The sequence below is a fragment of the Hippopotamus amphibius genome, chromosome 14 (genome assembly GCF_030028045.1).
Source record: "Hippopotamus amphibius kiboko isolate mHipAmp2 chromosome 14, mHipAmp2.hap2, whole genome shotgun sequence".
NCBI classification, from domain to species: Eukaryota; Metazoa; Chordata; class Mammalia; order Artiodactyla; family Hippopotamidae; genus Hippopotamus; species Hippopotamus amphibius.
Window position 1 is genome coordinate 75,528,266 of NC_080199.1, and position 17,702 is coordinate 75,545,967.

At 45.0% G+C, this 17,702-nt stretch overlaps 3 protein-coding genes across 8 annotated transcripts in view; 1 reads left to right on the forward strand and 2 right to left on the reverse strand.

The window, feature by feature from the left end:
* Positions 1-2,410, reverse strand: part of LOC130835947 (protein POLR1D-like) — a 41,380-nt gene extending 38,970 nt beyond the window's left edge. The window contains exon 1 of the mRNA XM_057707857.1: positions 2,280-2,410. Within this exon, the coding sequence (XP_057563840.1) occupies positions 2,280-2,305 (26 nt within the window). The 5' untranslated portion in view covers positions 2,306-2,410. The remainder of the gene's footprint in view (positions 1-2,279) is intronic.
* On the reverse strand, positions 848-2,412 carry LOC130835945 (DNA-directed RNA polymerases I and III subunit RPAC2). Its single transcript, XM_057707856.1, has 2 exons — positions 2,280-2,412; positions 848-1,422 (listed from the first exon to the last, which is right to left on the reverse strand). Exons 1-2 carry the CDS (start codon positions 2,303-2,305, stop codon positions 1,047-1,049), a joined length of 402 nt encoding a protein of 133 aa, XP_057563839.1. The 5' UTR covers positions 2,306-2,412; the 3' UTR covers positions 848-1,046.
* A 101-nt stretch (positions 2,413-2,513) lies between these two features.
* LNX2 (ligand of numb-protein X 2) overlaps positions 2,514-17,702 on the forward strand; it is an 83,842-nt gene continuing 68,653 nt past the window's right edge. For 4 of the 6 annotated variants that reach the window (XR_009049069.1, XR_009049068.1, XR_009049067.1 and 1 more), the window contains exon 1: positions 3,633-3,771. The gene's annotated coding sequence lies outside the window, so the exon portion shown is untranslated. Of the gene's footprint in view, positions 2,572-3,632; positions 3,772-14,387; positions 14,461-17,702 lie in introns of those variants that run through there. The other 2 variants (XM_057707853.1, XM_057707854.1) reach the window with 2 other exon arrangements.

Genomic DNA, 17,702 nt, shown 5'->3' on the forward strand with positions numbered 1-17,702 from the left:
TGCCAGCTCCTTCTCTTCCTGTAATTTCTGGAAGATCCTCTCTGCTTCCATACCTAAAGCAGATTCCCCTCCCAGAGTACTGGGGGTGGGGTGCTCAGGTTCAAAGGCTGACAGATGTTTAGGGTGAATTAAAGGTCAAATTGGACAGGGGTAGGACAGGTGTGAAGCACAAGGTTCAAGAGGTAAATAGGGTAGCTCTTAAAAGGTGTGATTCACTAATATTTTAGGTTTTCCAAAAAATCATTTTCCCCACATGCAGTTTTCCTCCTCCCTGTCCTTACTTTCTCTCAAATACTGTTTCTTTTAATGTAACCCTGGGCTATACTGAGACACCTACCCAAGGACTGAAACTGTTATCTGGTCATCCCAGTTTTCCCCTTCTATAATATACCAGTGTCCTGAAATTAAGCACTAAGCTGGAGTCTATCCTATCAATGCTGCCATCAAGATGGAGCCTGACATTACCTAACATTCTCACGTGAAACCAGAATTCTCACAGTTTTTCAAATCATTTCCCACCCTTGCCCAATCTACCAATCACAGCAAAGGATGCAATTCTCTCATGAATTACTAAAAAACATCCAGGAAGAGGCCAAGTCCTCCCTTCACTCCCACTTTTCTTTTCTAAACCATCCACAACCCATCTGGGGTCATGCTCTATTGCATCTCTCTCTCTCGCCCAATCACAGGTGTGCATGCACATTCCTTCTAATTCCCCTAATCAAAGTCCTTGTTTAGGCCCCGGATTATCTCATAGTTTCCTCACTTTCAATGTTGGTTCAATTAAAAGGAAAAAAAAAAAAACCCAAATCTAAAAGAGGCAACAAAGGAACAGAAACCACTCCAATCAGTTTAAATAAAAGAGGGAATTTATTAGAAGAATACAGTTTCTTGCAGGGACTCCAATAGCCGAAATGAGTTAAGAGCTAGAAGCAGGCCTTTCTGCAGGACATCATGTTGTAATCACAAACTTTTACTTCTGGGTTTTGCAAGAGCACGAACAGAATTTCTTAGAGGTCAGTCCTCCCTGTATAGTGCATAAGGGACTAGAGTGTGGCTTCATTTCTGCTGGCTTTTTGATCCTTATATTCCTTTATGCTGGCCTCAAACTTGTCAAGCACATGCTGGCAGACATTCATGAGCTCAGTCAGGCCTCTCTGAAAGGGCTCGACAGCTGGAAGGGCACCTCGAGTCTGTATGCGCAAATTAATTTTGCTCTCTGAAGGATGGGTTGTTGTGTAACCACAAAATTCCACTTCCGGGTTCTTCATGATCATGTAACGAAGAGAATTTCCTAGGGTATGGTCCTCCTCGTGCAATACAAATGTCACACAGTGTCTATCTGTCCCAGCTGCCTGGACCATTTCCAGGGCTGTCTTCCTCTCGCCTTCAGCCATTGAGGTCTTCAATCCAGATATTTTTCTACACACATATTTTTTATAAAAATGAGATCATACTGAATATGGTTTTGTAACTAGCTTTTTCTCAACTACTACATCACAACTGCAACACGTTATTAACTCTAATGCACTCCAGTTACACAGAACTATTAGCATTAGCCCTTTATTACTTTCCTGCCTCCACACAGTCTACCAGTAAATAATTTATTGTCTCCAATTCCTCTCTACTCCATTTGGCCGTTCACGTGGCCACAAGGGGAGTGTCCTTAATAAAGTCTGCTAAAATATTCTTTTTGGTAGAGTCACAAGAAAGGGACAGGATTAAAAAAGGGCGGGCCCTGCTAAAGGATGGAAAGGGAGCTGAAAGGCGCAGATTGTTATAAAAATAGAAACTAAAGATCATCAGCGCGCAGGTCCAACTATGGCTTCCGCTTGCCGGGGATAAGGACACTAGAACGGAAAGTCTGAGAAGAGTCGCCAAGCCGGAGGGAGAGGGAGCACTCGGCGCACAAAGTGGATCAGCGAGCGCTCGGCACAGAGAAGGGGCTCGGGCCTGGCCGACGAGCCAACCCCACCGCTTGGGAAACTGGCCTGGCGCCCGTCAGCTCTATTAAATGGGGGTGGGCAGTTTGGGGACGGAGCTCAGGTCTCACAACTCGTCTTCCCTCCCTCATATCTAGCGTACCGAGCGCCCCCGCTCCAGCGATCCAGGTCTCCCCCGCTCCCTTCCCACTCGGGGCCCCTCCTCCCCCCAGCGCTCCCTCCTCGCCTGTGCTCCCCGCCAGGCCCGGCCGCGGAGGCCGAGGCCCCGGCCGCCCGCCCGCCGGCTCCCGGGGCAGGGCGCGGCCCGCTCCTCCCGCCCCCCTCCTCGGCCGTTACCTCTCCAGCTCCTGGTCTTCTTCCATGGCGGGGGCGGCTTCCGGGATCCTCAGGGGGTGCCGGCCGACCGGAGGCTCGGCTCCATACCTCGAAGCGCGCGGGCGCAGCAGGAAGGAAGGAAGGAAGGAAGGACGGACCGACGGAAGGAGTGCGGACGGAAGGAGCGGGGTGGAGCCGCGGCGGCGCCCGGCCACGGGGCGGGGCGTGGAGGCCCCGCCCCGCAACCGCGCCCACGGACCCCCGAGCCCGGCCGGTGCGCGCCAGCGCTCGGCGCGGGGCGCCGTCCCCCCAGGTGATGGCGAAGGGGGCGGGGCCTTACCTGCCGCCCCCAGATCACCTTCCTAATTGGGGGGCCGGCCCGCTGGGGGACGGGATCTATCCCAGGCGGGACCCCACCTCCCGGGGCCGGGTCGGGGGGCTTTCCCGGGACAACAGACTTAAACGGCAGCGGAGAAACTTTGGTGAATTTCACCACAGAACAGGATGGGTGAGACCCGGGATCGTGTAGCTGCACGGCTCAACTGGGTCGAAGGGCAAGCGTCTGTTGTTCATCTCTGGGTGGGGGGAGGAGTGAGAGTTCTGAAGGAAAGTGCCCCCGCTCCCCACGCCCCACCCCGTCTCTTCTAGGATCTTCTTCTACCCCTGGAGTACGTCCTGCCTCGCCCTGGACGTCCTTTCCCCCTTACTCTTCTGGCCTCTTAAACCTCCTTACCTGCGGAACCTCCCGTCACCTTTGTTCCCAGGTGCCCCCGCCCCCGCCCCGGCAACCTTTCATCTCCCGGACTCGCTCTCCGCCCTCCTTCTCCCTCCGTACCTCCCTGCTCTCCGTCCGCTCAGGTGTTCTTCGCCAGAACCCTTCTCCCTCCCCGGCGGTCCTACTCCCCTCGCCCTCCTCGTCGCGGTCGGCCCCGGTCCCGGCCCTCGACCCCCGCGGTCCCCTCGCCCGGCACGCCCACAGTTGTGTCTTCCCGCGCCACCTGTTCTCCTGAGCCCACCCCCGACCTCTGAGACGTCCACCGCCTCCCCCAGCTGCTGCCCGCTCCTCGCGCGGTCGGCGGGGAGCGCACAGGCACTTCCCTGGCCTGGGGCAGGCGGCCGGGCGGCGTGGACGGCCGAGGGTGGGGGAGGGCGGGCGGAGCGGGCTCACTCTAACCCGGAGCGACGGCCCCGGCCCGGCCCGCCCCCCGCGCCCTCGGATAGGCGGAGTCGCCCTCTGGCCCGCCCCCTCGCGCCCCATGCGGCCGCCGATTGGCCCGGGCGCTTGTCGGGTGGCGCGGCTCGGCCCTGGTGTTCGCCCGCGGGAAGGCAGCAGGGGCGGTTGAGAAGTGAAGTCTCGGCCGGAGTTTGCTCCCTGGCAGGAAATCCGCGGCGGCGGTTCCCGGCGGGGCGCAGGCTGGCTGGCCCAGCGCTCCCTCAACGGGCCGCGGGAGCGGAGCCGACGCTGGGCTGCGGCGCCGGGAGCCGGACGCGCCCGGGCGGCCGCGCTCCCGCGGTGAGTAACTTTGCTCTGCCCGCCTACCCCGCGCCCGCTCGCGGCTCCGGTCGCGCCTCAGGTGCGGGTGGCGGGGGGTGTGGGGCGGCCGGGAGGCGCCCCCCGCGCTCTCCTCGCCCGGCCGGGCTGCGGGGCCGCGGGCCGCGCGTGGGGCGGCCGCGCTGGTCCGGGGAGGTGGGCGCGCGCGGCGGGGCGCCGGGGGAGGAGAGCGCGGTCCCCCGCCGCCGCCGCCGCCGCCGGGTGCTTCCGGCCGCCGTCCGGCCGCTGTGCGCGTTGTTTGCTCCAGTTTTCGGGAGGGGAGAGGTGGGGATGAGGTTTTCGCTCCTGCGTGTGTGTTGCCGGGAAGGAGAGTGCCACCGGCTACCTTGCCTCGGTCTTGTTCCCTGGAAAGGCGCGGGGAGAGATCGTCCCCTGCGCCCCAGCCTGTTGCCTGTGAATTCTCGCCTTTCCCCTGAGGCTGGACGGGGTGGGAGAGAGATTGGACATCTTCGAGGGACCAGTTTCAACATTCGGGTCTTGACGTGGAAGCAGTCGCGCACATTTCCATTCAGGAAAGACATCGCTTCCTTTTCAGAGCTTCATGCCCTGTTTTAGACGAAGGACCTTCCACTTAGATGTAGTGTTTTTTCTGATGTTTCTGTGTACATGTAAGCTTATGAATCAGGACATTCGTATCTGCCAGGAGCCATACAGTACACTTACGCGTAGCCTTAACTGTGTAGATGCTTTCTTTTTAAATCACAGAAACGAAGTTGTGTGAAAAGCAGTGGCGGTTCAGGAGGAGTAAACAGTTGTGAACGCCGATTTATTGGAACTCTCTTCACTTTAAGAATTTCACATTCTTGCAGCAGTGGTGCTTATTTGTAAATTGGCCTTCGTCCCAGGACAGATTTTGATTTTTTTTTTTCCCTTTCACGTACTGTGACACAGCACTGACGACGGGTGGTCTCAGTAGATAAATTTTATTTGCTTGGATAGATTTGATTCCCATCTCCACACCCCTTTAGAAAATGGACTTTGATCTAGTATTCTTTTTGGCCTGCCAGAGATTTCTTGAGCCATGAACAACAAGTTTTTGGCTTTTTAGCTTGTCCAAGTCCCACACGTGAGTTTTCCCATAGGAGTAAAATGTAGGCCAAATCGGAAGCAAAGTAGAATAACATTCCTTTTAATTTGACGCACCTGTGTGTTAGCATGCCTAATTCTGTCTTGTTCCTCTCTTTTTCTTATCAGGTTTTACATTTTTCATTATTTATTCATTCAGAGTGTCTTCTGCAAATGAGTGTCTTCTGCATGCCAGACGTGGATGGCAGGGGTCAGCTCTTGCCCTGAACTGGCTCATGGTATTGTTTGGAAACTGATCAGTACCTCTGTTCTACCAGCTACCTGAAAGCAGTTTGAACAGGTGCTGTAGGAACTTAAAAGAGGAAGCATTTCTGCCTCCAGTTTGTTAGGGAAGGCATCACACAGGCACTTAACTCTTCAGACTACTGAGAGATTTTTGTTCTAGGCGAAGGCACTAGTGTGTAAGGTGTTGCTTTATGAGAGCTGCCTGTGGTTACTCTGCATGAAGGACATGATGTCTGGGGTTAGAGTCGTGGCCAGGGCCTGCTGTATTATTCATTTCAGAGCACTTAGCACTTTGCCTCGCTTACAGTGGGCACTCAAATATTTATTGAACTGACTTGAACAGAAACATGAAGGACTTTGTATGACAAAACAAGAAATTTCAACTTTATCCAATCAGTGATACAGAGCTGCAGGAGAACGTTATGATAACATGTACATTCCACAAGAATATCTGTGGCAGTCTGAAGGATGGTGGGGGTCCAGATGGGAGGTAGGGAGACAGAGTAGGAGCTGTTACACTGTAGGGTTTAAGTGCTCAGCACTTCTGGATTCTTCTTGTCCGAGTTAGAGTCTGGCTCTGTCGCTCATTATGTAACCTCTGTCTTCCTTAGGTTCTTCATTTCATAGGGTTTGGGGGATAAAACTTGAGAAAATGTATGTTACTTAGAATAGTGCCTGGCACATAGGAAGGACTTGGTAGATGCTAGTTGTTATTCTGTGTGAAGGCGCTGGAAGTAGAGATGATGTGGCATTTAGGAGGTATAATTGGTTAGGCTAGGTAACTGACTACATATGATTAATGAGAGGGGTGATTCCCAGGTTTTTTGACTTGGGGGCATTGGCATATACTAGTTAAGCTGGCTGTGGAGTCAGAACAGGGATTGAATTCCATCACTTATGCTTAGAATTACTACTACTGAACCTTAGTTTCCTAACATTTAGGAAACAAAATACCTGTCTAGTAGGGTTTGAGGATCAAATGAAATTACGCATATAATGCCCTTGGCAGCGTAACTAGCACATTACAGGTGCTCAATAAATATTAGTTGTTCCTGTAGTGGTTATGACGTTAATGAGCTAGTGGAACGTTGGAAGTTATGAGAAGGAACAGTTAAAAACAGTTGGTAGGAGTGCGGAAGGGACAATACATAGTTTTGGACCAACCCATTGAGGTGCTCATGGGTGGTTGAGAGGTCTGTGATGCAGTTGTTGGATAGATGTGTCTGCAGGAGCTAGAAAAGAATGGAAAAGAAAAAAAAAGAAATGAGTTCACATAAGGCCTTTGTGGGTATGGTCAGCTTTATGGAAGATTTGGGGGGAGGGGGACAGAGAAGAGGTTTATATGTGACAGTGCCAGGAGTGCTGGTGTCGGACATTGGGCATCTCTAGCCTTAAAATGCATTTTGGCCACCATCCCAAGGGAACGCCAGGCTCCTATACTCAGGCTGGCTCTGTGCCCTTCTCCCTCTCCTCTTCTCCTTTCTGATTGCTCCCCCCAAATCCAGGTACTTTTTAATTTTGTTATGCAGAGGCATTTAACTTTTCCTGTTTATGGGGCTAAAGTTCACTCTAGGCCCACCTTCCTATTCAAAATCCAGTGTTTCTGGAAGAATCAAATGTCTCATTTCATAGGTTTACATAGGAAGTAATGTTGGTTCTAAAATTATATAGGCACACATATAAAAATACTTTATATATATCTGTGTATATCTTGCATGTAAAATTATAGTTGTAGCAGACTTAGCCAGACTTAAAATGGCCCTGTTAAGGGGCCTGGGAGATTTACAAAATAAGCCCCCTTTAGCTTTCCTGTCATATGTCTCTTTTTCTGAGAAAGTACAAAACAGTAGAAAAATCTGTGGTTATGTACATTTTTTGGTTGATTGGAGATAGAAGAAATGGCAATTTTGTGTATTAAAGAGTTGTTAAGAGGAATTTTTTAAGAAGCAAATGTTTGTAATGTACATTATGATGATAAATGCATCTAGTTAGTGTGTTTTTAAAGAGGCGGGGTTTTGAGGTTTGTTTTTTGGTTTTTTTTTATAGTGGAAACTTTGATGTTTGGGAGCAGCCAGCTGGCCTCAGTTTAGATGATCCCAGTTTTGTCTACAACATCCAAAGCGTCATAGGCAGGAGCCAGTGGAACAATATGCCTTCTTCTCTCCATCAGGCCACATCAGGGTGTTGAGCTTCGCCACGTCAGGGTCCTAGAGCTTCTTCACAGCCTGTTTAATTTGGTGCCTGTCGGCCTTGACATCCACAGTGAACACCGGTGTGTTGCTGTCTTCTGTTTTCTTCATGGCTGACCCAGTGGTGAGGGAAGCTTGATGACGTCGTCGTGGTCAGGCTTGTTTCTCCCAGGGGTGCTCTTCCGAGGATATTTGGGTTGAAGAGGCAGGTGTTGAAGGCTCTATCCTTCAGAATGTATGCTTTGTAAGAGCAGGGATCCTGATTTGCTCACTGAAGGAGAGTCTCCAAGCACCGGAACCATGAATATTAATGTGTGCATGAATAAGTGAATTGGATCCATTGGCTTTGATCTGCCTTGGCCCACAGACTTATTGCAATCTTTGGAACAATCATCCGCCAGAGGGAAAACAAAAGAGGGATTTGAGCCACCAGAGAAGCTTAAAGTACTTCGTATTCTTAAAGGAAGACACGGGAACTGTAACAGAATTTATGGCTGTTGTGATTCAGTGGTTTCAGTGCCAGCTGCTGTAGTTATTTGCATGATTCCCTCCGTTTCCCCCTTCACTGTGGTAGTTGTGGGGTGTCGTAGGGAGGAACAGACTTATGTAGGGATATTGCTTTGTTCAGAGTTAGTGACAATAGCTGTATCATAACTGTCCTCTTATTAGCAAAACTCCAGAGCAGATGAGAGATTGAGGAGAAAAGGTGAAAAGATAGGAGCAGAAGAGGTGTTGTGGGCAGAGAGGGTCAAGCATAGTTTATACCTTTATATTCCCAGCCTTGAGATTTAATACGGTTACTTCTGATAACCAGGATCCCTCAGTGGAGAAAGTATGTGGGGGGGCGGGGGGGATTTTTTTTCCTCAAAATTGGACTGGGAAGGAGAAATGAGAAATAGAAACAAGTGCAGAAATAGGCAATAGGCAAGTAAAACTTTATGTATATCGTGTGTTTATGTGCTTATTTATATAGATGAGTATACTATAAACTATCCTGTGTCCACTTAAAAAGCATACCACTTTTATGTAAACAAATGAGATTTTAATTTTTTTCTCTATTGGAAGAGTAATCTTAGAGTTCTTTTAAATAACAAATTGCCCTAAAGTGTATAATAGGGGCCATCGTAAAAAATGTGCATAACTAAGTTATGAGGACCTATATCTTATGTAAAACAAGGTGTACTTGGCCTTAGTAAAGCTTCCAAAGGCTCTGATGGTTATTAGTTTGTTTTGTAGGTGAAAGTGAAATAAGTCTGGTATGTATTTGTACTCCTTCCCCCACTCGCCTCTCAAAGCTGGGACTTTGGCTGCCAGTATTGAACATTAATCCTTTATCAGAGTTCTGAATCCTGTTCAGTTAAACTACTTAATTATTAAACAAACAAATTGGAGTTCTACTTATTTGTCTTATTATGACTTTTCTTCCACATGATTTTAATGTTTGCAGTTTGACTTCCAATTTAATTATATTCAGCAAGCACTTAAGCGTGCATGATGGGATCAACACTGTCTCTGCCCTTGGAGAACTTAAAATCTTAAAAGACATTCAGTCACCGCGTTAATCATTCTAAGGCAGGAGATAGACCGGCCCCAGGTTAGACATTTACGACTAGCCTCCTGTTTACGCTTTGAGACAAAGATAATAACAGGAACAGGACAAGCAGCTGGACTTTGTCTCCTGTGGTCACTTCCAAATAACAGTCATGGCAGGAGCAGAGAAGGGCTCAGCCCTGCTTAGGTAAGGAGGCCACGTATTTCTCATTCCTGGGGTCAGGGCGACCTGTCAGACTACACATGTGCAGAAAGGGACCTCAGGGGAGGGGACGCTAGCCCATAATATGTCCTGCCAACCTCCCGGAGACCCTCACGCTGGAATCCCTCTTGGCTGAAAGATACACGTGCACACAAGGAGGGCCCTGAGTCAGACCAAGTAAGGGATCAAAGCAAGATGATTGGCCAGAGGAAAACAAAAGATCTGGAAAATTGCCCTTTATATAAGCAATTTCAGCCACCCCAAAGGCGTGTGGCACTTTCTCTGGGCCCGCTCATGTGTCTATCCACATGTACTTATCTAATAAACACTTTGCCTGTTTCACTATTTTCCATCTCTTTGCTAAAACTCATTTTTTACAATGAAGACAAGAGCCATGGCCCTGCTTCTAGCCACTAGTCCCCAGTGGTCTAGTGGTCAGGATTTGGCACTTTCACTGCTAAGGTTTGGTTCGATTCCCGCTCGAGGAACTGAGATCCCTATTCAGCCCACCATGGCCACCCCACATCAGTTCAGAGCAGGGTGACGAATACCTCTGACTTCTAGTAGCTTGGCTCTTCAGCTCCATGGCCTTCACTTCCACTGTATTTTGACATCCCCCCCTGTTTTCCACATTAGTGACGTTAAATTGTATGTATATACCCTGTTCTCAGACTGCAGCCTCCTAGCCTGTCCTTCCACCCACTCTTCACACCCACTCTTGCTCTTTCGATGCCCTTCCTCGGGCAGAGACAGTTTGCCAATCCCTTTATGCCACCCCACCTCCTATTCTCTGTGGTATTAACATCGGTGGGATCTATATTTAAGCACCTGGAATATGCTTTCACTGGCACCTTTGCTTCTTCTGCACTTGCTTGTGTTCTGTGCCTGCCAGATGACAGCCCTGCTGGAGTAACTCCACTTCTCCCTGAGTTAGAAGGCCAGGCCCTCAGTGCAGGGAGTAGCCTCTCAGACAGCTCCTCCCCTGCACTCCTCTGGTCAGTTATGTTTATTTGGCACCTACTGAGTGAGAATCCATGCGGGCAGGGGTGTCCTCATAGAGCTTACATTCTAGAGGAGATAGACCTTCATCCAGTACTAGCACACATCATAGTTACAAAGTATGTAAGTGCTTTGAAGACATGTGTAGTGTAGGCTGTGCTGTCCGGCAGTGTGGTCAGCTGCATGTGCGGCTCTTGAAATGTGCCTGGTCTAAACTGAGATGTGCTGCGTCACTACACATCACTTAGTAGCAAAAAGGGTAAAATAATTCAAATAGCTCAGTAATTTTTTTATATTGATTACATGTTGAAATGATGATATCCTGGACATATTGAGTTAAATAAACTATTAAAAAGAGTTGATTTACGTGGCTACTAGAACATTTAAAGTGGCGCATGTGGTTCACATCCTGCTTCTGTTGGGTAGCAGTGGGCATGGGGTGTTGTCTGGGATATAACAGGGGGAACTAACCGAGTCCCTGGGGAGCTGAGTGCCCCTGAAGCTGCCCTGAGGAAGCTGTCTTTGCACAGATATCTGATTGAGTAGATGTTATACACATAAACCCTTCTCAGAGGAAGCAGTCAGAGGTGGATGGCACTTTGCAGGAGGGTGAAGTGGTAGAGAGCTGGGGAAGAGTGGTGTGAGATGGGGCCTGGGAGGTAGATAGGGCTGCCAGGTCATGTGAGCCTTGTTGGCCCTAATCAGGATCTTGTTCTTCCTCACTTACGGATTATTCTAGACCCTCATCATTCACAGACCCTTTATCAATCCCCACTTCTGCAGCCTGCAGATAATCTGGTAAGTTGTTGAGGATCTGGTTTGATCTAGCAGATTTCAGTCCGTCCCCTTCCCAGCTTGTCTAGGTAAGTCTCAGGTCTGTTGAAGGCTCACTTTCCACATGTGCCCTTGATCCCATCCTTCAAAGTCTCTTCTAGGAGAGCTTCATCAGTTAACTCCCTTCTCTATTTAATCTCTCTCCCTGCTGGCTTTTTCACTTGTAAGTATGCTCCATTGACCCCACAGCCACTCTAGTTATTATTCTTAAAGCATAACAAAATATTTTGAAATTTAATATTTTATATAAAGCAGTATATTCAAAATGTATTAACATGTAGTCAATATAAAATTATTAATAAGATACTTGACTTTTTTTATATTACGTGTTTGAAATCTGGTTATACAGTTGATTGACCCTTGAACAGTGTGGGGTTGAGGGCGCTGACCTTCCAACACAGTCAGAAGTCCACATGTAACTTATAATCAGCCTTCCCTGTCCACAGTTCCTCTGCATCTGATGATTCAGCCAAATGCAGAGCAGCTAGTACTGTAGCATTTACTGTTGACAACAATCTGTGTGTAAGTGGACCTGCGCAGTTCAAACTTGTGTTAGGACTCAACTGTATTTTACACATGTAGTCTATCTCAATGCAAATGCTAAATTTTCAGTGGGTAAAGTAAAAGGAACCTTATCAAAATAATAATAATGAAAAAATATTTTATACTGCTTCAGTTTTTATTGTGGTAAAAAACAAAGCATAAAATTTACCGTCTTAACCACTTTTAAGTGCACAGTTCAGTAGTCTTAAGTATATTCACATTGTTGCACGACGGATCTCCAGAACTTTTTCATCTTGCAAAACTAAAACTCTTTACCCGTGACAACAGCTCCCCATTTTCCCCTCCCCTTTGCCCCTGGTAACCATTATCCTATTTTCTGTTTATGTGGATTTGATTACTTTAGATTCCTCATGTAATTAGAACCATACAGTATTTGTCTTTCTGTGACTGGCTTATTTCACTTAGTATAGTATAATGATCTCACAGTTCATCCATGTTGTAGTATGTGGCAGGATTTTCTTCCTTTAAAGGTTGAATATTCCACTGTATGTATATACCAAATTTTGTTTATCCATTCATCTGTTGGTGGACATTTGGGTTGTTTCTACCTCTTGGCTATTGTGAATAGTGCTGCAATGAATGTGAGACTCTGCTTTCAATGCTTTTGGATCCCAGTTCTTTCAATCCCAGAAGTGGGATTGCTGGATCATGTGGTAGTTCTACTTTTAATTTCTTTAGAAAACTCCAATATAGTTTTCCATATCTGCTGCATTTTACAATCTCAACAACAGTACTCAAGGGTTCCAATTTCTCCGCATCCTCCTCAACCTTGTTTTTCTGTTTTTTTGATAGTGGCCATCTTAACAGGTGTGTAGTGATTTGTGTTTCTCTGATGATTAGTGATGTTGAGCATCTTCTCAGTGTGCTTGTTGACCACTTGTATATCATCTTTGGGGAAATGTCTATTTAACAAGTTTTGGGCCCATTTTTAAATTGGGTTATTTTTGTTGTTGATTTGTAGGCATTCTTTATATATTCTAGCTATTAACCCTTTGTCACATATATTATTTGCAAATATTTTCTCCTGTTCCTTAGGTTGCCTTTTCACTTCATTGATTGTGACCTTTGATGTGCAGAAGTTTGTAAGTTTGATATAGTCCCATTTGTCTGTTTTTGCTTTCATCACCTATGCTTTTGTCACCTATGCTTTTGGTGTCCTATTCAAGAAATCTCCGCCAAATCCAGTGTCATGAAACTTTCTCCCTATGTTTTGTTCTAGGAGTTTTATATTTTCTTAAATCCATTTGAGTCAGATTTCGGATATGGTGTAAGGGTCCAAGCAAAATATTTTGAACATATTTCTGGGATTTTATGTGAATAAGAGGGAAAGGTCTGAAATACATGGAATGGTTTTAATTTGGGGGGAATGCATGACATTGATTAATGACACAATGACAGGTGACCCTTGAACAACAGTGGTTTGGACTGTGTGGCCCCACTTATATGTGGATTTTTCTTTTCAATAGTGCTACGGTACCACCTGGCCTGCGCTTGGGGAACCACAGATGCTGAGGGCCCACCGCAAAGTTTAATGGGTTTTCAACTGCAGGGGGGGGTGGGGCACTGGCACCCCAACCCACTCGTTATTCAGAGGGCAACTGTAGCATGTTCTAGTGTGAGTTTCTCTTCCTTTTTGTTTCTTATAGTTGTGAGACACCAAAACAATCGGTGGTCTAGGGCTAGCTGAAGCTAAAAAATAAGATGATTGGGAAGAAGCCAGGTTCAGACTGCATGTGGTTGCATCCTGTGTCTCTCCTACTAAATAGGTAATGCGTGTGGTCAGTAGTCTGCCTTTTAAGACCATTCCTTCAGGGCCATTTAGTAAGATTTCAAAAGTATCTGTAGCAATTAGATCTCATGAAATATTAATTAATCTCATTAATTTTTCTAATTTTAGGCTCTGCGCTTTCATTATAGATGAGGTACATTAATTGATACTTCAATAGACTAATTTCAGAGTTTGTTAAAAATAGATGTAATTTTTCTGGGTCTCTGACCTGTTCTTTTTCCAGGTGTGTGGAATATATTTGTCAGCATATTTGAATGATTTGTCCACCTTTGAAGGTATATAATAACGTTAAGAAAGCTTTCAGGATTTATCCTGTGAGTCTGGATGGTGAGTTTTAATGGTATGCCAGCTATTTACACAAAGGACTAAAATTTTTTGTAATGAATCCATTTTGTAGGATACAGAAGGATGATAAAAATCTCAGCCTTCAACTAATGTGTATTAACTTTTTTTCTTATAAAAGGTTTACATGTTATCAAGTTGCTCAGTGTAATTTTAGTCTTTCCAAGTGTGACAGCATGGCTTAATTTTCTTTCTTTACAGTTTGGATTCGCAGGCAGTAAATCAAACCTGGTCCTGGAAGAAAGCAAAGTAGACTGTTAAGTAGTTCTAAAGTGCTTACTCATAGTACGGCATTCTTTATGTGTCTGTAAAGAATTACTCTTTTGGTTACTTGAAACTTTTGAAAACAAAATTGCTCTGTTAATAAAAAAACAATGAAATTGCTCTCAAAGTATACTAGAATTTATGGAAAGATATCTATCTGGGAGATAAAGCTTAATGTACTTAATATTTCCAATTCAATTTTAAAGTAGTAACATTTCTATCTTAAAGAATATCTATTTGATAATAGAAAATTGAAAAAAGCAGACATTGAGATAAATCAGAGTACAGTTTCATTACAACTGCTATATTTTGATGTACATATGATATTTAAATGATAAAGCATAAGCAGAGAGAGTTTTGTGGCAAGGCAAAAGTTAATGATTATTATTATAAATTGTAGGTAAAGAGCAGTCTCAAGAGAAAACAAATTTCAGCATCTTTGTGATTGCGGGGATAGCGAAGTAATAATTATGTGTCTTTTCTCCCCACTGGATATTTCTTGAATGTTGTTATATGCCAGGCATCATTCTAGATGGTGAGACTCTTCAGTGAACAAGACAAGTGGGATCCCTGTTCTTATGGAGTTTACATGCTGGTGGGGGCAGGTGAGCAGATCATTGAGAAGGACAAAGGCAAATGATAGGAAGAAAATAAGACAGTGTGGTTGGATCTCAGCCATCTGTTATAGCGGTGACTAAAATCTGCAGCTCGTTCTCAGATTCAGCTATTTCAGCTATTAGTTTGTCTTTTTCACCAGGAAAACCTTAGCTAACCCTGGCAGGAAGACACAAACAGCACTATCTCTGTTTCTTGCCCTTTCATACCCTCTCCTGGAGATTTCTTCCTCAGTGAAATGACTAAATAGCAAAAGTAGGAGGAAGGGAGGGATGGAGGAAGAAAGGGAGGGAGGGGAGAGGAAGGAAGGAAAGGGAGAGAAAGGAAGGAAGGGGAGAGGGAGGAAGGGAGGGGAGAGGAAGGAAGGGAGGGGAGAGGAACGAAGGAAGGAAGGGGAGAGGGAGGAAGGGAGGGGAGAAGAACGAAGGAAGGGAGGGGAGAGGAAGGAAGGAAGGAAGGGGAGAGGGAGGAAGGGAGGGGAGAGGAACGAAGGAAGGGAGGGGAGAGGGAGGAAGGGAGGGGGGAGGAAGGAAGGAAGGAAGGAGGGGAAGAGGCAAGGCATCCAGAAAATCATTTCTCAGATAATTTGGCTTTGCATGAAGCTGAGACTTTTTTTAGTTTGTACCTGTCAGTATCTCAACAAGAGTTAGTATTCGTATGTTCTGAATTAAGAAAAACAAAGCCCTACCAGTTATTAGGAGAGGGACCAAGGGAAAATGACTTTATCAATCCTTGCAGTTTTATTTTAAAGTTTCTCACGTCTCTTCAAAAAACTATCGTCTGTGTCACCTTATAAAGAACTCTTGATTTGTAACTCAGCTGATGAGACAGTCTATACAATTGATGTGTAAGACTTTTGTGCCCTGCTTTCTTTGGTACTTAAAAATTTAGAGTGTGACCCATGACTCATCAGTTGACGTTGTAGTGCATTTTTAGAAACAAAGAATGCAATAGTAGATTTCCCTTGAGCAGCGGTAATGCAAGTAAGTGCAAGAAAACACAAATTTGTATCTGCTGGTGTTATTACAGCTGTATGTTAAATTGATGCTTAGAAAAGTGTTACAACCCTGGACATTTCAAAGAGTTTGAATAGAATAGGTATAAGCTGTGTTATATGTCCCGAAAAAAGATTCTTATTATGCAGCAGTAACTGCATCTTTCCCTTTTTTAGGGTGTGAAGTCTCTTTATAGATAAATATGATATGTAATATTTAGGCTTGTTACTTATTTATTTTTCAAGCAGAAAAAGCATCATCTTGGGCATACTGCTTCATTTTTAGTGCTGCATAAAATTGTTTTATTTTTGACGTGGACATCTTGTTTGTTCGCCTAGCTTTTTAATTTCATGTGAGAACCAAGCTTGCCTGCTAGAATTTCTGCCTCCTACTTTATTTCCTTTTGTACGTGCGCCCGCCATGGTATATACCCCCATACACATAAAAGTCAGCCTGTACAAATAGATGCTTAAGAAGTGTGAGACTTGCACTCCTTTTTTCCAGCCACCCAGCTCCTCCAGAGTTGACTACCATTAGGAGTTTTTTGTATATCCCTCTAGGCGTGCTTTGTGCATATAAACTCGTGTGTATCTATATAGACAGACATTTTTAAACACATACTGTTCTGTACCTTGATTTAAATTAGCTCAGAATTTGTGTTAAGTTGCTAGACTTTTTGAAATTTAACTTAGTTGTCTTTTGTTTGCTGGTCTCACCTGAATTACATTACCTTAAAAAAATAGTTTCTCTTGAAGGACATGTGAATATTACCATTCAGAGGTTTTCTCTGCTGAATATGATTATAGAAAAAAGAAGATTCTTTGAACTTTGTTTTTAAACTATAAATCATGACTGTGTTGCTTATTCCTTTTTAAAGGGAATGCTAAACATGATAAAAATTCAGTTCTCTTTACGATGGCTTAAGAGAAATTGGGGCATTTTCTAATTTCCTTTGATCTAGCAAATATAGTACAACCATGGAAGAATAGCTGTTTGGTATATTTTACATTTTGCTAAAAAGCTTGGTTATTAGATGGGAATATGATAGTAAAAATTACACGAATGAAAAATTACTTGTTTAACAGACCTGCTTGCTGATTTGAAGTGTCTTAGTGCATTTTACAGTGTTCATCAATTCTATATGTTGTACCTTTACAGTATTAATGTTTGTAGTGGGCACTCTTAGAGTAGCTTTCATTTTGAGAAGTGTTAAGTATGTGGACTTTATTCTAAAAAGGGGGTGGGGGAAAGGCAGTCTTTTCCTTGAATTTAATTAGAATACAATGTTAGATGTGGGGGGGGGAACTAAATTGTTTTTAGTAATTTAGAAGGCTTTAATATTTTCACTGTATACTGCCCTGCTTTTGGTTGTGAAATGTAAATGGGCAGAATTTGTAGAACCGTGAATATGAATCATTGTAATAACTGCCATTTGAGTGACAACTCTGGCTTCACTCTACTAGGAGCCTGAAGCATCCTGCACAGAGACGCCCACCCAGTGTGCATCACCCAGCATGTATAGCCCTTGCTTCAGGGCTTCTTTTCTTATTGAGTGATAGTATACTTAGGCTTCCATGACTCTATCATTATGTAACGGTTATCTGCTGGTTAGATGGTCAGTGCTTTGAGAGAAGGACTCTCTCTGTCAGATACACTTTCCATCCTCACGTAGGTATGGACGCCTGTATCTCTGCTGTCCAGTGTAGCAGCCACCAGCCTTACGTGCTTCTTGAGCATTTGAAGTGTGGCTAGTCCCAGTTGAGATGTGCTGTAAGTATAAAGTGCACACTGGATTTCAGGGACTTAGTATGGGAAAAGACTGTAATATACCGCATTAATTTTAAAAATATTAATTACATGGCGATAATGATACTTTTGGATATATTGGGTTAAATAATATATATTATTAAAATGCATATCAGCTGTTTCCTTTTTCTTAATGTGGTTCTTAGAAATTGTAAGTTATATATGCTGCCCATTGTATTACCATTGGACAGTGCTGATCTAGACCCTTGATCCCTTTGTTTTTTCTTTGTCAACCAAGCCCCTCCTGTCTCAACCTAGAGAGGCAGTCAGTGTGACACAAGGTTTAAGAGCTCAAGACTTGGAGTTAGAAACTTAGCCTAAATTCTTTCTCTCCTTTCTGTATACTGGGTAATTTATCAGTGGTTTAGAATTAATGACGCATTTTGAAAATAATATTGATCATTCCCTTTGTGCTAAGCAGTGTGCTTGGT

Excerpts from the sequence above, each read along its gene's own strand:
- LOC130835945 (XM_057707856.1), bottom strand. The coding sequence starts at position 2,305 with ATGGAAGAAGACCAGGAGCTGGAGAG. Across the intron at positions 1,423-2,279 it reads GAAGACCAGGAGCTGGAGAG|AAAAATATCTGGATTGAAGA; the intron begins GTAACGGCCGAG and ends ATATGTGTGTAG.